This window comes from Acartia tonsa, chromosome 3 (genome assembly GCF_053477335.1).
Source record: "Acartia tonsa isolate MP-2025a chromosome 3, ASM5347733v1, whole genome shotgun sequence".
Classification (NCBI taxonomy): Eukaryota; Metazoa; Arthropoda; class Copepoda; order Calanoida; family Acartiidae; genus Acartia; species Acartia tonsa.
The window spans coordinates 13,888,335-13,908,132 of NC_137262.1; the positions used below are offsets into that span (position 1 = coordinate 13,888,335).

Here is a 19,798-nt window from a genome sequence, read left to right on the forward strand (position 1 = left end):
GGTATTAGATAAGGGGGGGGGGGGGAAATGTGTTGACTCGTCACACGACAAACCAGCAATTTTATTTTGGGTGCTACTCCCTTAGTTTTAGAGATAATTGGATGAAATCTTTTGGGCTGGGTCACTAATTACCCCAACTATTGGTATCTTTAAAAAAAAAATTTGAAAAAAATAACATGGTCTCAAATGATTCCAAATTGCCTAATTCGGCGAGAAATGCAATAAAAATTTTTTTTGTGGCGGCGGAAAACGGCGGCGGACGGCGGGAGCGGCGGTCCCGCCGCCGTTTTTTTTTAAAGATACCAATAGTTGGAGTAATTAGTGACCCATCCCAAAAGGTTTCATCAAATTATCTCTAATACTAAGGGAGTAGCACCCAAAATAAAATTGCTGGTATGTCGTGTGATGAGTCACAACATTTCCCCCCCCCCCTTATCTAATACCTAATATTCTAAGTGTTTTATTTTGGGTGCTACTCCCTTAGTTTTAGAGATAATTGGATAAAATCTTTTGGGCTGGATCACTAATTACCCCAACTATTGGTATCTTTTAAAAAAGACGGCGGCGGGACCGCCGCTCCCGCCGCCCGCCGCCGTTTTCCGCCGCCACCAAAAAAAAAAATTTTATTGCATTTCTCGCTGAATTAGGCAATTTGGAATCATTTGAGACCATGTTATTTTTTTCAAAATTTTTACCCTTGCAAGCAATACCAATAGTTGGGGTAATTTTTGATCCAGCCCAAAAGATTTTATCCAATTATCTCTAAAACTAAAGGAGTAGCACCCAAAATAAAACACTTAGAATATTAGGTATTAGATAAGGGGGGGGGGGGATAATGTGTTGACTCGTCACATGACAAACCAGCAATTTTATTTTGGGTGCTACTCCCTTAGTTTTAGAGATAATTGGATGAAATCTTTTGGGATGGGTCACTAATTTCCCCAACTATTGGTATCTTTAAAAAAAAATTTGAAAAAAATAACATGGTCTCAAATGATTCCAAATTGCCTAATTCGGCGAGAAATGCAATAAAATTTTTTTTTTTTGTGGCGGCGGAAAACGGCGGAGGACGGCATGAGCGGCGGTACCACCGCCGTTTTTTTTTAAAGATACCAATAGTTGGGGTAATTAGTGACCCATCCCAAAAGATTTCATCCAATTATCTCTAAAACTAAGGGAGAAGCACCCAAAATAAAATTGTTGGTATGTCGTGTGAAGAGTCACCACATTTCCCCCCCCCCCCTTATCTAATACCTAATATTCTAAATGTTTTATTTTGGGTGCTACTCCCTTAGTTTTAGAGATAATTGAATGAAATCTTTTGGGCTGGGTCACTAATTACCCCAACTACTGGTATCTTAAAAAAAAAACGGCGACTGGACCGCCGTTCCCGCCGCCCGCCGCCGTTTTCCGCCGCCACAAAAAATTTTTTTTATTGCATTTCTCGCTGAATTAGGCAATTTGGAATCATTTGAGACCATGTTATTTTTTTCAAAAATTTTCACCCTTGCAAGCAATACCAATAGTTGGGGTAATTATTGATCCAGCCCAAAAGATTTTATCCAATTATCTCTAAAACTAAAGGAGTAGCACCCAAAATAAAACACTTAGAATATTAGGTATTAGATAAGGGGGGGGGGGAAATGTGTTGACTCGTCACATGACAAACCAGCAATTTTATTTTGGGTGCTACTCCCTTAGTTTTAGAGATAATTGTATGAAATCTTTTGGGCTGGGTCACTAATTACCCCAACTATTGGTATCTTAAAAAAAAAAATTTTTGAAAAAAATAACATGCTCTCAAATGATTCCAAATTGTCTAATTCGGCGAGAAATGCAATAATTTTTTTTTTTTGTAGCGGCGGAAAACGGCGGCGGACGGCGGGAGCGGCGGTCCCGCCGCTGTTTTTTTTAAAGATACCAATAGTTGGGGTAATTAGTGACCCATCCCAAAAGATTTCATCAAATTATCTCTAATATTAAGGGAGTAGCACCCACAATAAAATTGCTGGTATGTCGTGTGACGAGTCACCACATTTGCCCCCCCCCCCTTATCTAATACCTAATATTCTAAGTGTTTTATTTTGGGTGCTACTCCCTTAGTTTTAGAGATAATTGGATGAAATCTTTTGGGCTGGATCACTAATTACCCCAACTATTGGTATCTTTTTAAAAAAACGGCGGCGGGACCGCCGCTCCCGCCGCCCGCCGCCGTTTTCCGCCGCCACCAAACAAAAAATTTTTATTGCATTTCTCGCCGAATTAGGCAATTTGGAATCATTTGAGACCATGTTATTTTTTTAAAAAAATTTTCCTCTCTTAATTGGTAGGACAAACCAACATTAATACTTAAATAGTGTTAGAACTAAATAATCAGAATATAAATGTATAAAAGTCAAAACAAAATTGTAAGTAAATTTGTTGTTACAGAAGTTTAATATTAATTTGTATGGACATTCTGGTAACAATATTAGAATTAACATGGTCTCAAATGATTCCAAATTGCCTAATTCAGCGAGAAATGCAATAAAAAATTTTTTTTTTGTGGCGGCGGAAAACGGCGGAGGACGGCATGAGCGGCGGTACCACCGCCGTTTTTTTTAAAGATACCAATGGTTGGGGTAATTAGTGACCCATCCCAAAAGATTTCATCCAATTATCTCTAAAACTAAGGGAGAAGCACCCAAAATAAAATTGTTGGTATGTCGTGTGAAGAGTCACCACATTCCCCCCCCCCCCTTATCTAATACCTAATATTCTAAATGTTTTATTTTGGGTGCTACTCCCTTAGTTTTAGAGATAATAATTGGATGAAATCTTGCTCCATTTATATCAAGTGGTTACTGAGAAACACCATATATTATAATTCACCTGCCCCCACCCCCTCCCTAAATTAGGGGTTAGGGGGTGGGTAGGTGGTCAATGATAATTCTTAAATCAAATATAGGCCCATAAAAGTTTTATCCTAAGGTTTGCTCCATTTATCTCAAATTGTTTCTGAGAAACACCCTATAGTATAATTCACCTACCCCCCCCCCCCAAAAAAAATTAGAGGTTTGGGGATGGGTCAGTGGTCATTGGTCAACAATAGTTCTAAAATCAAATATAGGACTACAAAAGTGTTATCCCAAGGTTTGCTCCATTTATCTCAAGTCGTTTCTTAGAAACACCCTATAGTATAATCCACCCGCCCCCCCCCCCTTAATTAGGGGTTTGGGGGTAGGTGGGTGGTCAGCGATAATTCTAAAATCAAATATAGGCCTACCAAAGTGTTATCCCAAGGTTTGCTCCATTTATCTCAAGTCATTTCTTAGAAACACCCTATAGTATAATCCACCCGCCCCCCCCCCCCCCTTAATTAGGGGTTTGGGGGTGGGTGGGTGGTCAGGATAATTCAAAAATCAAATATAGGCCTACCAAAGTGTTATCCCAAGGTTTGCTCCATTTATCTCAAGTCGTTTCTTAGAAACACCCTATAGTATAATCCACCCGCCCCCCCCCCTTAATTAGGGGTTTGGGGGTGGGTGGGTGGTCAGCGATAATTTAAAATCAAATATAGGCCTACAAAAGTGTTATCCCAAGGTTTGCTCCATTTATCTCAAGTCGTTTCTTAGAAACATGCTATAGTATAATCCACCCGCCCCCCCCCCCAAAAAAAAAATTTTGGGGGGGGGTTGCGGGGTCGACGATAATTTTAAAAGTAACTTTGGCCCTATAGAAGCTTAAATCCAAAATTAGCTTCCTCTAGCTCTAAGGGTTCTCGAGTAAACCATGTTATTTTTTTCAAAACGGAAAACGGCGGCGGACGGCGGGAGCGGCGGTCCCGCCGCCGTTTTTTTTTTAAAGATACCAAAACTTGGGGTAATAAGTGACACAATCAAAAAGATTTCATCCAATTATCTTTAAAACTAAGAGAGTAGCATACTGTATTTAAGATATACCTTCATAACCGAGAATTTGAAAAAAATGACAAAGTCCCCCCGCAGGGTTGCTTGTAAGGCGAAAAATTTTTGAAAAAAATAACATGGTCTCAAATGATTCCAAATTGCCTAATTCGGCGAGAAATGCAATAAAAAAAATTTTTACCCCCCCCCCCAAAAAAAAATTTTTGGGGGGGGTGGGGGGTCGACGATAATTTTAAAAGTAACTTTGGCCCCATAGAAGCTTAAATCCAAAATTAGCTCCCTCTAGCTCTAAGGGTTCTCGAGTAAACCCCCCCCCCCTGCCCAAATGGTCCTTAAGCACATCCTCCTTTATCAAAATATGCATTTTAAGTCAATTATTACTTAATATATGTTTTATAGGCATTTTTACATATAAAAAAAAGAATTAAAATTCCCTATGGTTACACATTGATAACAAATAAAGTGAATAAATAGGATATATGTTTATACAAGGTTAATTAAATGCAAAGTAGGGCAGTTTAAATAACAAAATAGAATTAAATTTGAAATAAAATCTTACTTTTTTTCGTCCATGTACATTATTAACAAAACACAAATTGAAACTGGCAAATTTTTGATTGATTTTTTGTAAATTTTTTGAAAGTTGGACAGTAAAACAAAACAAAAAATTTTTTTTATTGCAACTAGCAAAAAGGTACATAAAATTGTCATGAATTTATATTTAAACCATGTTCAACTGTCTCCTTTTCTCTTATCCAATATTTTTCTCTGATATCCAACAGAGTTTTATCTTTTTTGTGGAGTTTTTAAAAAGGGGTCAAAACCATGTCTGACCATGAATGGTTTCTACTGTTATGTTTTAGTATTTACTAGGTATATTCTAAAGTCTTGGTAAGGTTATGATAATTTTCTAAAATATTCATTATTCAACTTTTAAATTGTGACAAAAATGAAAAGGTAATAATAACATATTTAACTAGGATTAACCATTCTCCAATATCTGTTGGTGAGATGTAAAAATTGAAAAGATGACAAGACCACAACCAGGGCTCGGCAGCTGCGCCCCAGCCGCGCATAAGCCTCAAACTAAAGCCCGATAATGTGATAAACAATTTTTTCTCGAAATAACTAATTGTCTGTTTAGGAACAGGATGAGACATCCAACTGAATTTTAAAATTATAATAAAACGATTTCAATGATACTTAAACACGGCTGAGCGCGGCTGCCGAGCCCTGCCCACAACTAATCTCCCCACTGCTGCACAGGTTAAGTAGGAAATAAATTAATTTTCAAGAGGATAATTCAATTTCTTAAGTGCATTCACTTCACTACATATACATATGTCTATATAGTTTAGTCATCTTTACATTCTAAGAGCAAACCTTTTTATAATTAAGGATGGCACGTCTGACTGTGACAAATAGCCTAGAACGTTAATTGACAAATGTTAGAAAATTATATCGATTCTAAAAATTATACAAAGATTCTTGTAACATGTATAATTTGAAAATTGCAGTAACTCTATATAGTTAGGTATACTTTTACGAAAAAGTCAATTTTGATACCAATCTGTTATATGCAATGCAATAGTTTGAAAATGGTCATTTCTAATACAATATGGAATTATGTTATAAGAGTAGTCTCTATAGGCGCAGATCTTTGTAATTAACCAAAGAATATGATTAATTTAAAGCTAATTAATATTATTCTTAGCAAATATCTTCTTTATTTTAGTCTAACAAAGCGTTTTAAAAGAGTTAATTAAGCTTTATATAATTAGCATTATTCATTAATATTCTAATAGCTAAAATAAATGCTAAATATAATAATTAACACGTACAATATTGTTCTTAAAAAAAAAAAACTTTAGAAAAGAGTACTTCTGTAGGGTTTTTGTATTAAAAGTAAATTGGCTCTTTAAAAACTAACACTGAAACCATAATTTGTATCTATTACCGTTGAAAAAATATGTAGTTGTGTCATCGAATTACAAGATATCTTCAATAATCACCCCTTTCTAATCGACTTTTTATTTTACTTATTAAGTTACCCGAAACTCTATTAAGGGGGGACAGACCTTCAGTGTAGAGTATCAGCGCTTACTAAGATGTTATAAAATTCAAATTTTTGATTATGAAATGGGATAACTTAAACCACTAGTGGGGGGATGATAAACTTTGGTGATAATGCAATTTCAAAGTTGATGTCATATAATTGGTAAAATCAATTATGTGTCTGTATATCATAACAGTGGCTGCATCCATGGAGGCCTCAAAAGGCACTAGGGATGCAACCGCCATAAGTTTTTTAAAGTTAATTTTAGGGATCTATTCTCCCCCCAAAAAAGAGATGGAATTGTCTATCAACTTACAAAAGAGTAATGGTGGATAGTATTTCTACTACGGGTTTTAACCTCTTTACAGTATAAAATACAATGTTGCTCCAGTTAAATTTGTTATTGTTTGTAAATATATGACCCTGACTGACTGAGTATGAATATCATGAATGAAAACAGGATTTACATAAATATTCTTCACATTTACAAAATTAAATTTGCCACGAGTCAATGGTCTGTATCTCTCTCTCTCTCTCTTCACACACTATACAAAAAACTTTTGAATTATTATATCAATAAAAACTTGAAGAATCCAAAAAAGATAAAATTCTATTTTTTAAAGAAGTAAGTTTTTTGCTTTTATGCTATTTGTCTATCCTCCCTCCCCTAGAGGCTAGCGTTTTAGCCACTAGTTATTAAAAATAAAAAATTGAAAGAAGATTCCTAGATAAAGAAGCTTTATAAAAAATAAGTTTATAGATCTATAAAAATTATTATTATTATCTTCTTTGTGTTTATCAATAAAGACTATCTAAAAATACATTTTCCGTGGCTACTCTATAAATAATTTGCTTGTCTAGCCTTCTTACGAGGGAAAATAAGATATTTTACATATTAAAATCTCTTTTAATAAACCTAATAATTAATCTACTTTAATAAACTCGCGACTACACTCCTAGCAAATATAATCTGTATTCGAAAGGGAAGAAGCAGTGAATATAATATAATAATCCTTGAACTAATGTGAAGGGTCCCTAAATTAAAGAACTAGATCAGTTTTGCGGTTAGCGAGATCTTATACTATACATTATACTAGCGGCTACGCCCTAGAAGACTCTAGAGGCACTGTAAGTATGGATGGGTGGCGGTTTAAGTCGTATAAGCTTTACTGTTAAGGAGAACCATCTCGGTTCACCAGTTAATGAGTTCCTTCGCTACAGACAAAAAAACTTACTACTTTATATATTAGGATAAAAGAATGCTATCTAGTCAACCAATTAGATATAATATTAAATAACTGAAAGTTACGCTACTTGTGTAAAACTCCTCCTTGTTAATATCCCCGATAATTGTACTATACTGCAACACCTAATATAGATTATTATTGGAAAGAAAATTAATTAATGCATTACATTAACAAATACATCTTTCTTTCTTACCTATAGAAACTAAATTGTACTTATTATATTTATATTCATTAGTATCAAACGTAATATTTGATTTCAAAGATTTCAAAAATTTACATATAAAAGCCAACCACAAAATGAAATGTTGGAGAGAAATCAATGATAGACAGACAAAATCTAAGAGGCCGCTGTTTTAGATGCCTTTAAGAACATACAAATAATAATAATTATAATAATTTAACAAATTGCAATATTTTGAGCTCTATTAGATTTATAAAAGTCAATTATAATGTAGGACGTGCACAGCTACAATATAATGAGAAAAAACAAGGACAGTTCTGATCATAGGTAACACATCTATAACTGCATTTAAGAGAAAAAAAGGCATAAGTGTCAGTGGCTTGATCATTGACTTGGACTTTAAATATAAGACTTGCGTTTAATGAGCATGCTCTATTATGGTTTAAAAGTAAAAATAGCTTGAAATTGTATCATGAACTTTATTATTGAAGCTACTAATCAAGCACAAAGCAGATTATTCGAGCACTGAACCCCTTAACCCTTACTTTTAGAATATATTGAAAATAAGGGGTGGGGGCTGGTTGTATTTCTTGCCTAACGACTCTATGGGGCCTATACCAGCGGTGCCTTACCTCTGCTGGGCTACCCAGTACCACTACCCAATATACCGTGAAGTAAAGTAATAAGAAACAAACGAAAAACTATTTCCTCTAAATTTCAAATTATTCAAAGAAGGGGAGATTTATATTATTGCTCGACTAGGCACTCTTAAACAGACGGACAGAATTTTAACATAGAGTAGATGCAGTTACAAAAATTGCAAGTACACCCACCTAATTCCCCCCACCTCCTTTATAACCTACGCAGAAAATTGAATCTGGGAAATAAGGCAATAATTGCCACAAATTGTTTTCCGTTTTTTGCCAGAGAAAAAATATTGAAGAAATAAATTTGCTTCATTGAAGTGCACTACCTACCTACTATACCTAGTAGGTGAAACATTCAATTTTAGGATTTCTGATTTAATTTTATTGAGACAAATTGTTTCTTAGCCAACAATCTTTTTAGTTGAAAAAACTCTTAGAAATTTAATTTTCCAAAACAATTTTTAGTAATTATAATAATCCTAGGATGATGATACACAAAATTATCTCTTCTGTAAATAAAAATTATTAATTTTAAAGTTTTGAAACTCTAAATATGAACAAACCAATCAAGAATATTTAAGGTATCCAAGGGTTTTAAACAAATGGCAGTGCATGTTTATTAAACTTAGGGAACCTTAATAAATTACAGCCCTTACTTCCCTGTATTTCAGAGATACCAAGTAACAGAAAAATAACAAGTAAAATCAAACCTGTTCATAGCCAGAATTTCTTTGACTTGTTTTGCACTTAAATCTTTGAAATCCTCGACAGATTGAATTTCTGACAAGTAGACAACTCCTTGGTTAGCAAACCTTCGTGGACTACACGGTAAAGATGTACTTGTCTGAAAATAAAATAAAATAAAGTTGTAAAATGACGATAAGAGTTTTAATTAACTTGCAGCTTAATAATTTTTTTTTTGGAAAAATGGGCAGATTAATATTATTATCAATGCTAATGAGATAAAAAAAAATCTGGGAGGACAAAATGGACTTGTGGATTAAAATAGGAGTAGCAATTAAATTGGGTTTATTCAACAGCTACCCCATTACATTATAGCGGCTGCGGTAGCATGCAAAAACAGTATTTCATTTGGAACTGTTATTTTTAAAAAACGCCTTAACGGCAAATTAAGATGCAACTGGCTTTAATCCAAAAGTTGGTAAGTGGCTGTTGCTTAAAACACTGTTTTGAAAATCAAATTGTTTGTATTACCTCAGCTAGGAGATCAGGTTTTAATTTCTTTGTTGCTCCACTACTTCTGGGACTAGATTTCTTCTCACTTTCATCCTAGGGTAAAACAAGGACTATTATTATAAATTAAATTAGATTATGTCATATCAATGCTTAATCTAATATATTCACATATTTTATAACGAAGGGAGGGGATAGTTTGAATTGAAAATTTTAATTTAAAGTTGTAGGCTTTATTTTTAAGCTCTTTTGATACTTTTATTAAATCTTAATTGGTTACTTCAAACTAACAAACTCCGAACTTGTCAACCAATAGGATTAACCTACAGATGGGGTAATTTTGATTATCATCATATTACCTTTATTTCTGCACTTTCATCAGCAGATTCTGTCGGATTTTCTTCATTTTCTCCACTAAAACATATAGAAATGTTATTGGTATTTTTAAAAATTTGTAAATTTGGTTGCATTTGTATTTGTTGTGATTATTTAAATTATCCTTGTATAAAAGTAATATGATGTTTCTGAGTCTCTCAGTCTGTCTGTCTGTACCTACCTATTTTTTTCAATCAAAAATTATCGATAATTCCTGTCAAAAAATGAAATTGTTTAGGTATGAAAAATAGAATGTTAATAATATCATATTCATGTGATTGCAAAACAAACAAAATATTAGGGTAAAATAATTGCGTAATAATGGAATATAATTGCGTCACTTTTAGTAAAATTGTTAAAGGTTTAAATACCATTCTCGTCACTAGGTATATCTTAGACTTAAAAGGTTAACCCATAATATATTTCGGCCAATTAGACGATCATCATTTATCCAAAAGAGGGTGAGGATAATTGTAGAAATATAGTAGTTATACTATCCACAAAAACTTTATCTTGATTATAATATCTGTAATAGTTGTTTATAGCATTATATTGCAGACAACTTTCCGTGGATAGTAAAATGAAAAAAAAAAGTTTAAAACAAGTTTTGTTAGCCTGGGCCTTCGGTATTAATCTTATGATTTTTTAAAAATACGTGGAAAATTGTCTGTAATACATGATTAATAAGTTTCGAAGCCTTACTGGGGAATAATTTACATACACAACACATGATATTTATTTGTACTTAAAACGAATAAAAATATGAAGATGAAGGAAAAAACTAATCACCATTCATCCTCTATAATAATGAACTATTTATTTTCAATGTCCCAAGTCATGCAGTACCTGGAGCAAAAATGCAAATTTCCCAGAAAAAAATGTGGAAGCTTACAAAATCTAGGAAATTCCTTCTTCCAATTTTTAATTCATTTCTGATGCACTTGTTGGATAGATAAATAGATTAATTTGGACATAAAAAAAGTAGATTATCATCAAATAATTAAAAGAATAATTGGTCTTTTTTGTGTAAAAAAATTTAAATATATTTTTCTCGTATTCATTCGAATCCGGTGGATAGGAACCGGTTCTCATCCATACGAAAAAAACTATGTCTAGCATCGTATTATATCCAGTTTTCTACGAATATAGAAATGTACAATCATAAGATTAAAACCAGTTTTTTATTCTATATCCGCGGAAAGCCGTTTATAATACGATGAAAGAAATAACTATTCTAAGTGTCATTTAAAATATCTTTTTATATGAAGCTTTTTCACCAAATAAATGTTGAAAAAGAAATTAGGGGTATTGTCCCTTATATGGCAACGCCTCTAAAGAGGCGTTTCGTCGTATTTTCACAGTAGCTTTTGATAGGTTATTTTAGGTTAGGTTAGGTGATTGTCCCGCAGGGTTATAGCCCCCCCGCAGGGGCTAGAAATAGAAGAAAAGCTACTGTGAAAATACGACAAAACGCCCATTAAGAGGCAATGCCACGAAAGGGCCGGACTATACCCGAAATTAGGACTTATTGTCTCATTCAAAAAAAAATTGTATATAGGGCAAACTAATTGTAAACATATGGAATAAAGTTATGTTTTATAACTTGTTTTCTGCATTTAAAAAGTTCAAGAAAATGAAGTGGTGCTAGTATAGATTGAGGTTGGTAAATAGTAAAAAGACAAAAGAAAAGCCTTAATGAATGAATCTAGGAACAAAACTAATTTAGTTTGAAAACTCTTAATACAAAATTAAGTTAAAAATTAAATAATAAAGATTTTCTTAGGCCCATTTAAACAATCATAAATTGTCTTAGTTTAATGAGTAAATAATTTTCATTGTTTAAAATAATTCAGATAATAAGATATCACTGGACTGTAAACGTTGAGTTAAAGTTTATGGTAGTTTTACCTAATTTGTTGAAGTATTTCTGACTCTGAGGTATTATCTGGTATTACACTAACTTCTGAAATAAAAAAGTATTTAATCTCTTAAAAATCAATTTAATTCTTGTTCATGTTTGGAGGTTTTAAGTTCAAATAATGCATATTTTCCAAAGTCCATTAAAGTGTCCTTAGTTTATATGTTAGGCGTGTGTTGCCAGAAAAAGCACTTTGCACTATCCCGAAGAAAAATAATAAAAAAGCTGATTACTGTAAATCAAGGAAGGATGGAACCAAAAGAACCAATAAACATAATCTCTCGTTCAATAAATTTTGTGTAAAATCTTTACTGGTTGTTACAGAATATGTAAAAGACGCAAATTAGATCCTTTATGCCCTATTTTCTTTTTGGAATTTCTTATGTTTTAAATGAATAATACTACACATAATACAACGTACATCAACCTAATAAATAAATTACTTTTATGTAACAAAATTAGATATCTCTATGACCAATGCAGTAAATATTATCTTAGATATATTTTGTACTTTTTAATATAATCTCAGTATATTATTCGAAAAGAAATTTTTCGCATTTTCTATTGGAAAATTTAAAAATTATACTTCTCTTTTTAGAGTCGGTACCTTTATATAAAAGAACAATAAATATAATGAAAAATACTCTTAAACATTATTTTTTAATTTCCCTATTGTATCAAATTATCCTGTACCCCTCCTTATTGAATGGAAGTATTGTCTCTAAGGAAACTCGATATAAGTATATTTGCTTATAATATTGTAATTATATTACTATACACCTTATGCTTATTCCTGTTATAATACAGTGCTGTGTACACACCTATTCTTAAAGGGTGTTCACAATTCTTTATACATGTAATAATATTCAAAAGTCCGTAACGGATTACTACAATCATAATCTTATTATAATGGTTATATCAATTTAAAGTTTTGCATGACGAGTTCTGTAACATTTAGGTATAATTGTTATAACAATAAGATCTCGCTAACCACTAACCCGATTGAAACCTCTATTTTTGATCTTCAAATTTGAGTCTTGAAGTGATGTAAGGCTATTTTTCAGACTATTCCAAGACGCATCCGCATCCATAAAAAATTGTAATTTGTTTTTTAAAAAGATGATTCCTGTATGATTCGGCAAGATTTTATGCTCGCGTAGCATCTCTATATTAAAAGATGTTTCATAGTAAAGTTTGATTATTAATTTATGACATTTTAACTTTGACAACGCATTTAATAGAGTAAAATGCCAACAAGTGATCAAAGGTAGTTGACTAACAATTTCTAACCCATTCTTTTTCTTATTTGGCCACTCTGTATAATACATACATATTCCCATATTGATGTAACTCAATATTCTGGAAACTAAATTGATTATTGTGTATGGATGGGTATGGTGTATGGAAGCGAGCAGGAATGTACACAGCAGGCCTGGATTACAGTTCTGGTATATTCCTGGCACTTCCAGGTATTCAATATTCATATTACTTCTTATGTTTTTTTTAACATTTCCATCAACAAATTAAGCCTTATAATAAAGTAAGAGGATATCTGTTTGTCTGTACCGAAAGATCTCGGTAACCGCTTAACCGATTTGAATCTCCTTTACGGTGTAGACTCTTATAGGTACAGGGAAGGTTTATATTTGGGGGGAGGGTACCACCATCCTCCTTGTAGAAATCACCAAAGATCCAAAAATTATTTTTAATAGACAGCTGATCTTAAAATAGATTGAAAAAAAAAACATTTTACGTGTCCATAGAGACCTCTAGGGGCGTACCGCTAGTGTGTAAATAAGTCACTAGCACACAAACAATATTATAACAATCTAATCTTTTTTATTTGCTAATAAAAAGCAAAAAAATAGATTCTTAGATTAATTTAGGTATAAGCTTTTTTCTAATAATAGAATATAACCACAAGAATTAGTATATTTTGTTATTATTCTTTAATAATAAATATTTGCTCAATATAATATAATTAGGTTTTCTTTCTTCTGGTAAATATATATTACAAAATTAATAAGGATAATGAAAAATATGCATTAACTAATATAAGATGATATGCTTAGCATATATACAAACATATATGTGTGCCATTTTTATGGTAAATTACTTGATTAAAACATGAATGACATATTATCTTTTTTACTATTCCAATAAAATAATATTTTTTTAAAGGCAATATCCTAGTATATAGTAACAAGTATGTCCATAAAAAGGAAAATATTAGAAGAGAGAGAAGTAGACAATAATAAATGGAGAAAATGAAAAACAATAAGCGAGACATCTGGACATACCTTAAGTATAGAGTATAATAGATACGTTGATGAATTATTTATACAAGATTACAAATAGCAAAAAAAACTAAAAATGTGAAATCGGCTAAAAAGCAGTTAAGGAGCTGACAAACTGCCAATTGATTAACATGCCTTATAGTTATGAGAATCTACACTACAAAATTTAATCTCTATCTCTTCAAACTTCAGAGAAAATCTGACTCTGTCAAACGGACGCACTTTAGCTTCCGCTACAAACAAAAAAATTCCCTATGACAGACTGAGAAAATATACATAGTAAAACAAAAAGGAGGTTTGATTATATTTTCACTTTTTTACTACAATTTTACTGAAATGTATGTCTGTAATTTTTTTTCTAATATTTTATTACAAAAAAAAAATAATTGTCGTTATCCTAAAAAGTTATAATTTGTAGGTTAGGTGGGTCCATTGTGTTATAAGATTTAAAGTTTGTGTCAGCTCCTCTATTTAATCTTCATTAACTTGTCAACATTAATGAACATTTATTATCTCAAGACATCACTAAATTATTATTCTCCTTCTACATTTTCATACAAAATATACAAAAATGTGAGTTTACAGAAGATAAATGCACTCATTCAAACTGGTTATTCAAGATAAAAAGCTTAAAATAATTATCAATTTAAGCGACATAATAACATTGGTTAAAAATATATTTATGGAAGTATACATTCGTTAAATTAGCGGATGCGCTCCTAGTGACTCGTGAATAGGGTTAAGATAATATTTTGAGTTGTTTAATAGAGTTAAATGTAGAAAATGCCAATTTTATTACCTATTATATCTTCAGTTGAAAGCAGTCTTGGCAGCTGGTGCCTGTCCTCTCCATCCTGACCTCGCTCTCCTCCCCTGGATCTTGTTGATCTTGATTCTGACGCAGAGCTGGGACTTGTTACCAATGTATTTTCCTCTGTGTCTACACCTACAATATTATATTACATGTTGGTAGCGGTTACGCCCCTAGAGGCCACACAGGAAAGAAGATAGTCGAACCTTAACTGTCAATTTTAGTTGTAGTAGTTAAGAAAAACTAAAAAAAGACATTTAAATTTTTATCAATCTTTATCAATTATTAATCGATAGGATTCAATAAGTTTTACTTGATTCTAAAGTTTAATTTCCATGGACCTTTCAAAGTGCTGAAAGAAATTAAATCTACCTATAGTATCATCTTCTTCGATATTTTCCACGAGAGTTTCACTGGCTTCAATAACCTCCACAGGAGTAACTTCAGTAACCTCTACGCCTTAATATGTGTTAAGGAATTTTTATCATTGTTTCATGATAATCCTATATGTCATAACTATATTATTTGAAAGGTGTTTTCCATCAAAGTGCCTCCTGATCCCTGACCCCCCCCTCCCTTTATTTTTAAAATAAATGAAAAATAAAAGAGTTGGGAGGTAGGTTTTTTTTCCTATGCCTAACACCATAAATGGGCCTAATCCTGCGAGGCCAGCAAATGCAGTACCCTAACCCTGCACTGCTCTAAAAGAATAGAAAACTTAAACTATACTCCTTCCCCCCACTTACTTTCAATTTGATTCAAATCAAGAGGAATGATTTCTAAGCTCGACTAGTCACTTTGAGGAAAAGCAAACAAAGAACATGAAATTGTTACCTTCAATGATATCAGAACTGTCTTTATTGTCTGTTTGTTGTTGGTCCTCTTGATGTGAAAATGGAACTATCCTGTCCACAGAATTTACACCAGACTTTTCCTCCAATGGTTTCTCATCCGCTGAATCCTATCAAAAATGAATAGTTTATGACTTTCTTTCAAGTTCTTTTTATAAAAAATGAAATGAATGAGAGGAAGGTTAATGTTTTGTAAAGTCAATTGTGGATATATATTTTTTAATCAGGTTGAATTTTTTTCTCTTGCCCCTCTTTATTTCTTCCCCAATTTGTAAAGCAAAAATAGGTGAATTTATCCTACCCCTTTCCCGAATTCAATATCATGAAATTACGGAAAGAATACACTCTTGCCTAGGTTTGTTGTACTACCATCTCATAAAAAAAACTAAAAAGAAGTTCAAAAATATTCAATTCCAGTCGGTATACCTTCAAAGAAATAACATCAGGAGAGGTATTGTCCTTGCCCGCCAGAGCAGTAGCCTCCAGATCACCCAGCAGGACGGCGCCACCGCCACCGGCCCCACGTTCATGCAGCTGTTGAAGGTGGTCCTCCTCCATATTGTTGCCGAACCGCTCGAAAAATTCTCGTCTGTGCGTGCTCTCCACATAGCTCTGGGGGAAGTTGCTGGGTCGCTCCAGTGGGATCTGAAACAATATTACTGTTATATTTCGCATCATATGTATGGAGTTGTAAACACCCCTTTCTGCCTTCCCCTTTATCAACCTAAAAAGAAATACAAACCCTAAGCAAAATCCTGTGCTTGCCAATGCTTCACATTAAAACTTATTCGAACGCGGTTTTCCTTGTTTAATCAGAGATTGTTGCTTTTGCGTAGGTATATAAAGTTCAACAACATTTTTTTCAATACAAAACAAAAACTATATTTGCATACTTTCTATGTAAAAAAAAAACAATCCAAATTTTTGTTGAAACCAAGATGTCAAGTTACAAAGTATAGTTTTCCTATGAGCAAAACTTTTATACCGCTAAACTTTTATAGGAAATGCAAATCAACAAATTCAGACAAAAAATGACAACTTAGATGATCTAAATATTTAGAATAAAATAAATATAAAAAAAGCAATTTTTGAATAAAAAAAGTTTTTAAAGGGTTTAAATATAATTTTAGGGAAATATGGTTTTTAAAAGAGGGGGAGGGGCGGATGAGACACTTTTTAATCAAAGGAACTCACGCTAAAAGAGAGTTACAGCACGGAATTTTAGTATGACACTTTGTACCTTTTTAAAGCAACTGCCATGCCAAATTTCAGTGCTACAACTATTTTTTTTAATGAGTTCCTTTGAGTTTTAAGTTTGGTTTCAAGTCAATCCGCCTCCCCACTTTATGAGAAGTTAAAGGCCATAAAACGTTTCTAACAAAATACAAAATTATACTAATAGTACAAGAAACAGTTGTAATGATTTAAATAGCTATGACAACCAATTAAAACTTTTCACTGTATAAACGTCAAGAAAAACAAACTGGAATATCAATCATGAATTTTAAAAATAGTAACTTTTAACTAGGAATAGAATGGAATAGAATATATTTATAAATAATTTGGTTAAGAATTAGCTACTAATTATAATTATTCCAGGTTTAAGGGACAAGTAAAATGGAATTGCTATTATACAAAATAGAACGATGTTCGTTATTTAGTCTTTCCAAATTATATCTTGCTAATCTCTGAACCATAGGGTTCTGTCTTTCATGGAATATACCTAATAGTCCTGTAATGGTTTAAACCTTTTATCAAACAAAAAAAAAGAGTATTAGCTATTTCTAAGATATCCTAAAAAAACATCAACATTAAAATAAAATGCTTTTTTGGGTGGGGGCGGGGGGGGGGGGGAAGGAATTCTAAGTCTCTAGGACACATCCCCAAGGTGTTCGTGGCTATGCTAATGAAAGATAAACCCCAGGAATAAGGTATAACCAACAAGCAAAATATATCTAAAATAATATTTGGGGGGCAAATGGAGAGGTCGTCAATTTTAGATGAGTTGCCCCCCAACGACAGCTGAAATAACGTATAGGTTTCGGGATTTTTTTCAAATTAATTTCGTTATTGGTATAAGCTGGATAAAACCTAGTAAGTAATAGAAATCATTAGAAATCATCTTTTAAATAATTAATTAATATTCCCACCAATGCCTATACCTAGATAGATAATTAACTAAGGAGAGAAAATGGTTGTAGAATAGTTAGACCTCTATTTACCATTAATTGCTTTTCAAAAAGTCATCTCTAAAATTTCGTAAAGTTGTAACTAAGATTCCAGTCAAATGCGCTTATTCAAACTATTTTTAAATATGCGTTTGTTCAACATTAAGAACAATTAGACTTAATAAGCGCATTTGACTGGAAGCTCGCTGACAATTTTTCGAAATATTGAAAAAGCTACTATTCTCCTTATGAACATTTGCTTAATTCTTTATCCCAGATAATAATGGTAACAAAGGCTGTCAACAAAGATAAAAGTTTAGCTCAAGTTTCAGGTTTATTCTCAACAAAATTGTAGCTGCTCATGACGTACGGTATAGTACAATACTGTTTTCCTTAATTTAAATAATTTCTTGGAATAATACTGTGTATAAAAGGAACATGATGTCTGTGGGTGTAGGATTTATCGCTCACCAGTGAACCGATATGGTTCTCCTTTACAGTAAAGCATCCTCTAAGTTAAGGGAGGAAAAATTATTTAGGGGAAGCCAATTACCTATAACCTCCTAATAAAATCGCACCTTAATCGCTATTTAGTCATGATTATTCCAAAATGGCTTTTTAAAATGAAGCACTTTTCCACTTAACCTCAATAGGTAATTATATTTGCTTAGTCTCTACGTAAGACCAAATAAATGAAATATTTAAAAGGTTTGTATTTATTTAAGCACAATTCTTATGGAATAAATCTCAAAATTAAGAGCATCTTTATCCAAAATGGAGAAATGTTAAAATTGTGTTTATATTTACTCTTCTGGCTGACATAAACAAACATAGCATGGAGGAATCTTATTTCTTAATAAAGCAATAACATAATTATTGCAATAACAAAAATATTTTTGTATTTTTACATGATATTAGCAATATAACTGTGAGAGTATTTACTCTGAGATTGTAAAAAACCTTGTGTTTTGAATATTTGGAAGTATCCTAGAAAGGTAAATAATAATGTCTAAAATCATTATAAATAGAATAGAAACAATAAGCGGTCATTATTTTTGGATTTTCTATAAATGAAATTTTAGCTTTCTAGTATATTTCTAAATGTAGAATCTACACTATCAAACTATATTTTAATATTGCTGGTTTTTCATTGGTTTTAAAATAAATCACAAGCCTTATTGATTGATCCAACCTAATGTTTGAAAGTTGTGTTTTAAAAGAGTAAACAGTTGAGGCTTAAACAAAGTAAAGATGATTAAAGATTCTGCCCAAGTAAATGTAAAATAAACACACACTCAATCACTCTGTGTGTGTGTGTGTGTGTGTGTGAGCAATCAGAGCTTCAAAAATGGATTTATTACTTGGATCTTACACCAGATTATCATGTACTCTAATAAAGTACCTGGCTAAAATAACGACCCCCCCCAAAAAAAAAAAATTTTCTACCCTTTTACTGGAGGAACAAACTGATCAATAAGTCCAAGTTAGCAACCTAAATAAAAATTTACGACGATTTTTCCCCTGTCATAATATCCACGTATACTCTATATCCATTGCTTCAAGTATAAAATAAAAGCCAGCTTTAACTTGTTAGATAAACATTTGGAAATTCTACTTATATGAAATACACAAAACAACACTTAAAATTAATTTATATTTATTTAGTCCTTTCATAGTATTTTGACTGCAGACTTGCTAAAACACAACATTATTTAATGTTATTAATTTACACAGCCGCTTTTGTACAAAAAGTTTACTTATAAAATGTAAAAGAATATATAAAAAAAAACAATTAAAAAGTTAAAGCTGTATATTTGCATTGTTATATAAGAGGATTTGAATTACAGTACGTGAAATATTTAGAACTTTTAAATTAATTTCTGTTTAAAAGCTTGAGAATGAAATAAAAATATCTTTTATATAAAACAGGAGGATGTTTGTCACTTTGTAAGAAACGATCTTGCTAACCGCTGGTTTGCTTTCATTGAAATCTATAACCCCAAAATTTATTCACTTACCAAAACCACCCTAACTCTCATCGAAGTGCCCCTAGAGGCCGCTAGTGTAATTTTGAAAGTAACAAATGAAATAATTTATAGTTTTGGTTGTGTAAGTTGTAATGATTGCATGTATTATTTCACCGTCAAA

At 32.2% G+C, this 19,798-nt stretch overlaps 1 protein-coding gene across 4 annotated transcripts in view; it reads right to left on the bottom strand.

Annotated features, from left to right (window-relative positions):
* LOC145313385 (uncharacterized) overlaps positions 1–19,798 on the bottom strand; it is a 66,108-nt gene that overhangs the window by 6,791 nt on the left and 39,519 nt on the right. For all 4 annotated transcript variants that reach the window (XM_080152748.1, XM_080152751.1, XM_080152749.1 and 1 more), the window contains 8 exons: positions 15,909–16,127; positions 15,466–15,592; positions 15,004–15,090; positions 14,620–14,766; positions 11,514–11,568; positions 9,590–9,644; positions 9,252–9,326; positions 8,747–8,880 (listed from right to left, as the gene is read on the bottom strand). In XM_080152748.1, the coding sequence (XP_080008874.1) occupies positions 8,747–8,880; positions 9,252–9,326; positions 9,590–9,644; positions 11,514–11,568; positions 14,620–14,766; positions 15,004–15,090; positions 15,466–15,592; positions 15,909–16,127 (899 nt within the window). The remainder of the gene's footprint in view (positions 1–8,746; positions 8,881–9,251; positions 9,327–9,589; positions 9,645–11,513; positions 11,569–14,619; positions 14,767–15,003; positions 15,091–15,465; positions 15,593–15,908; positions 16,128–19,798) is intronic.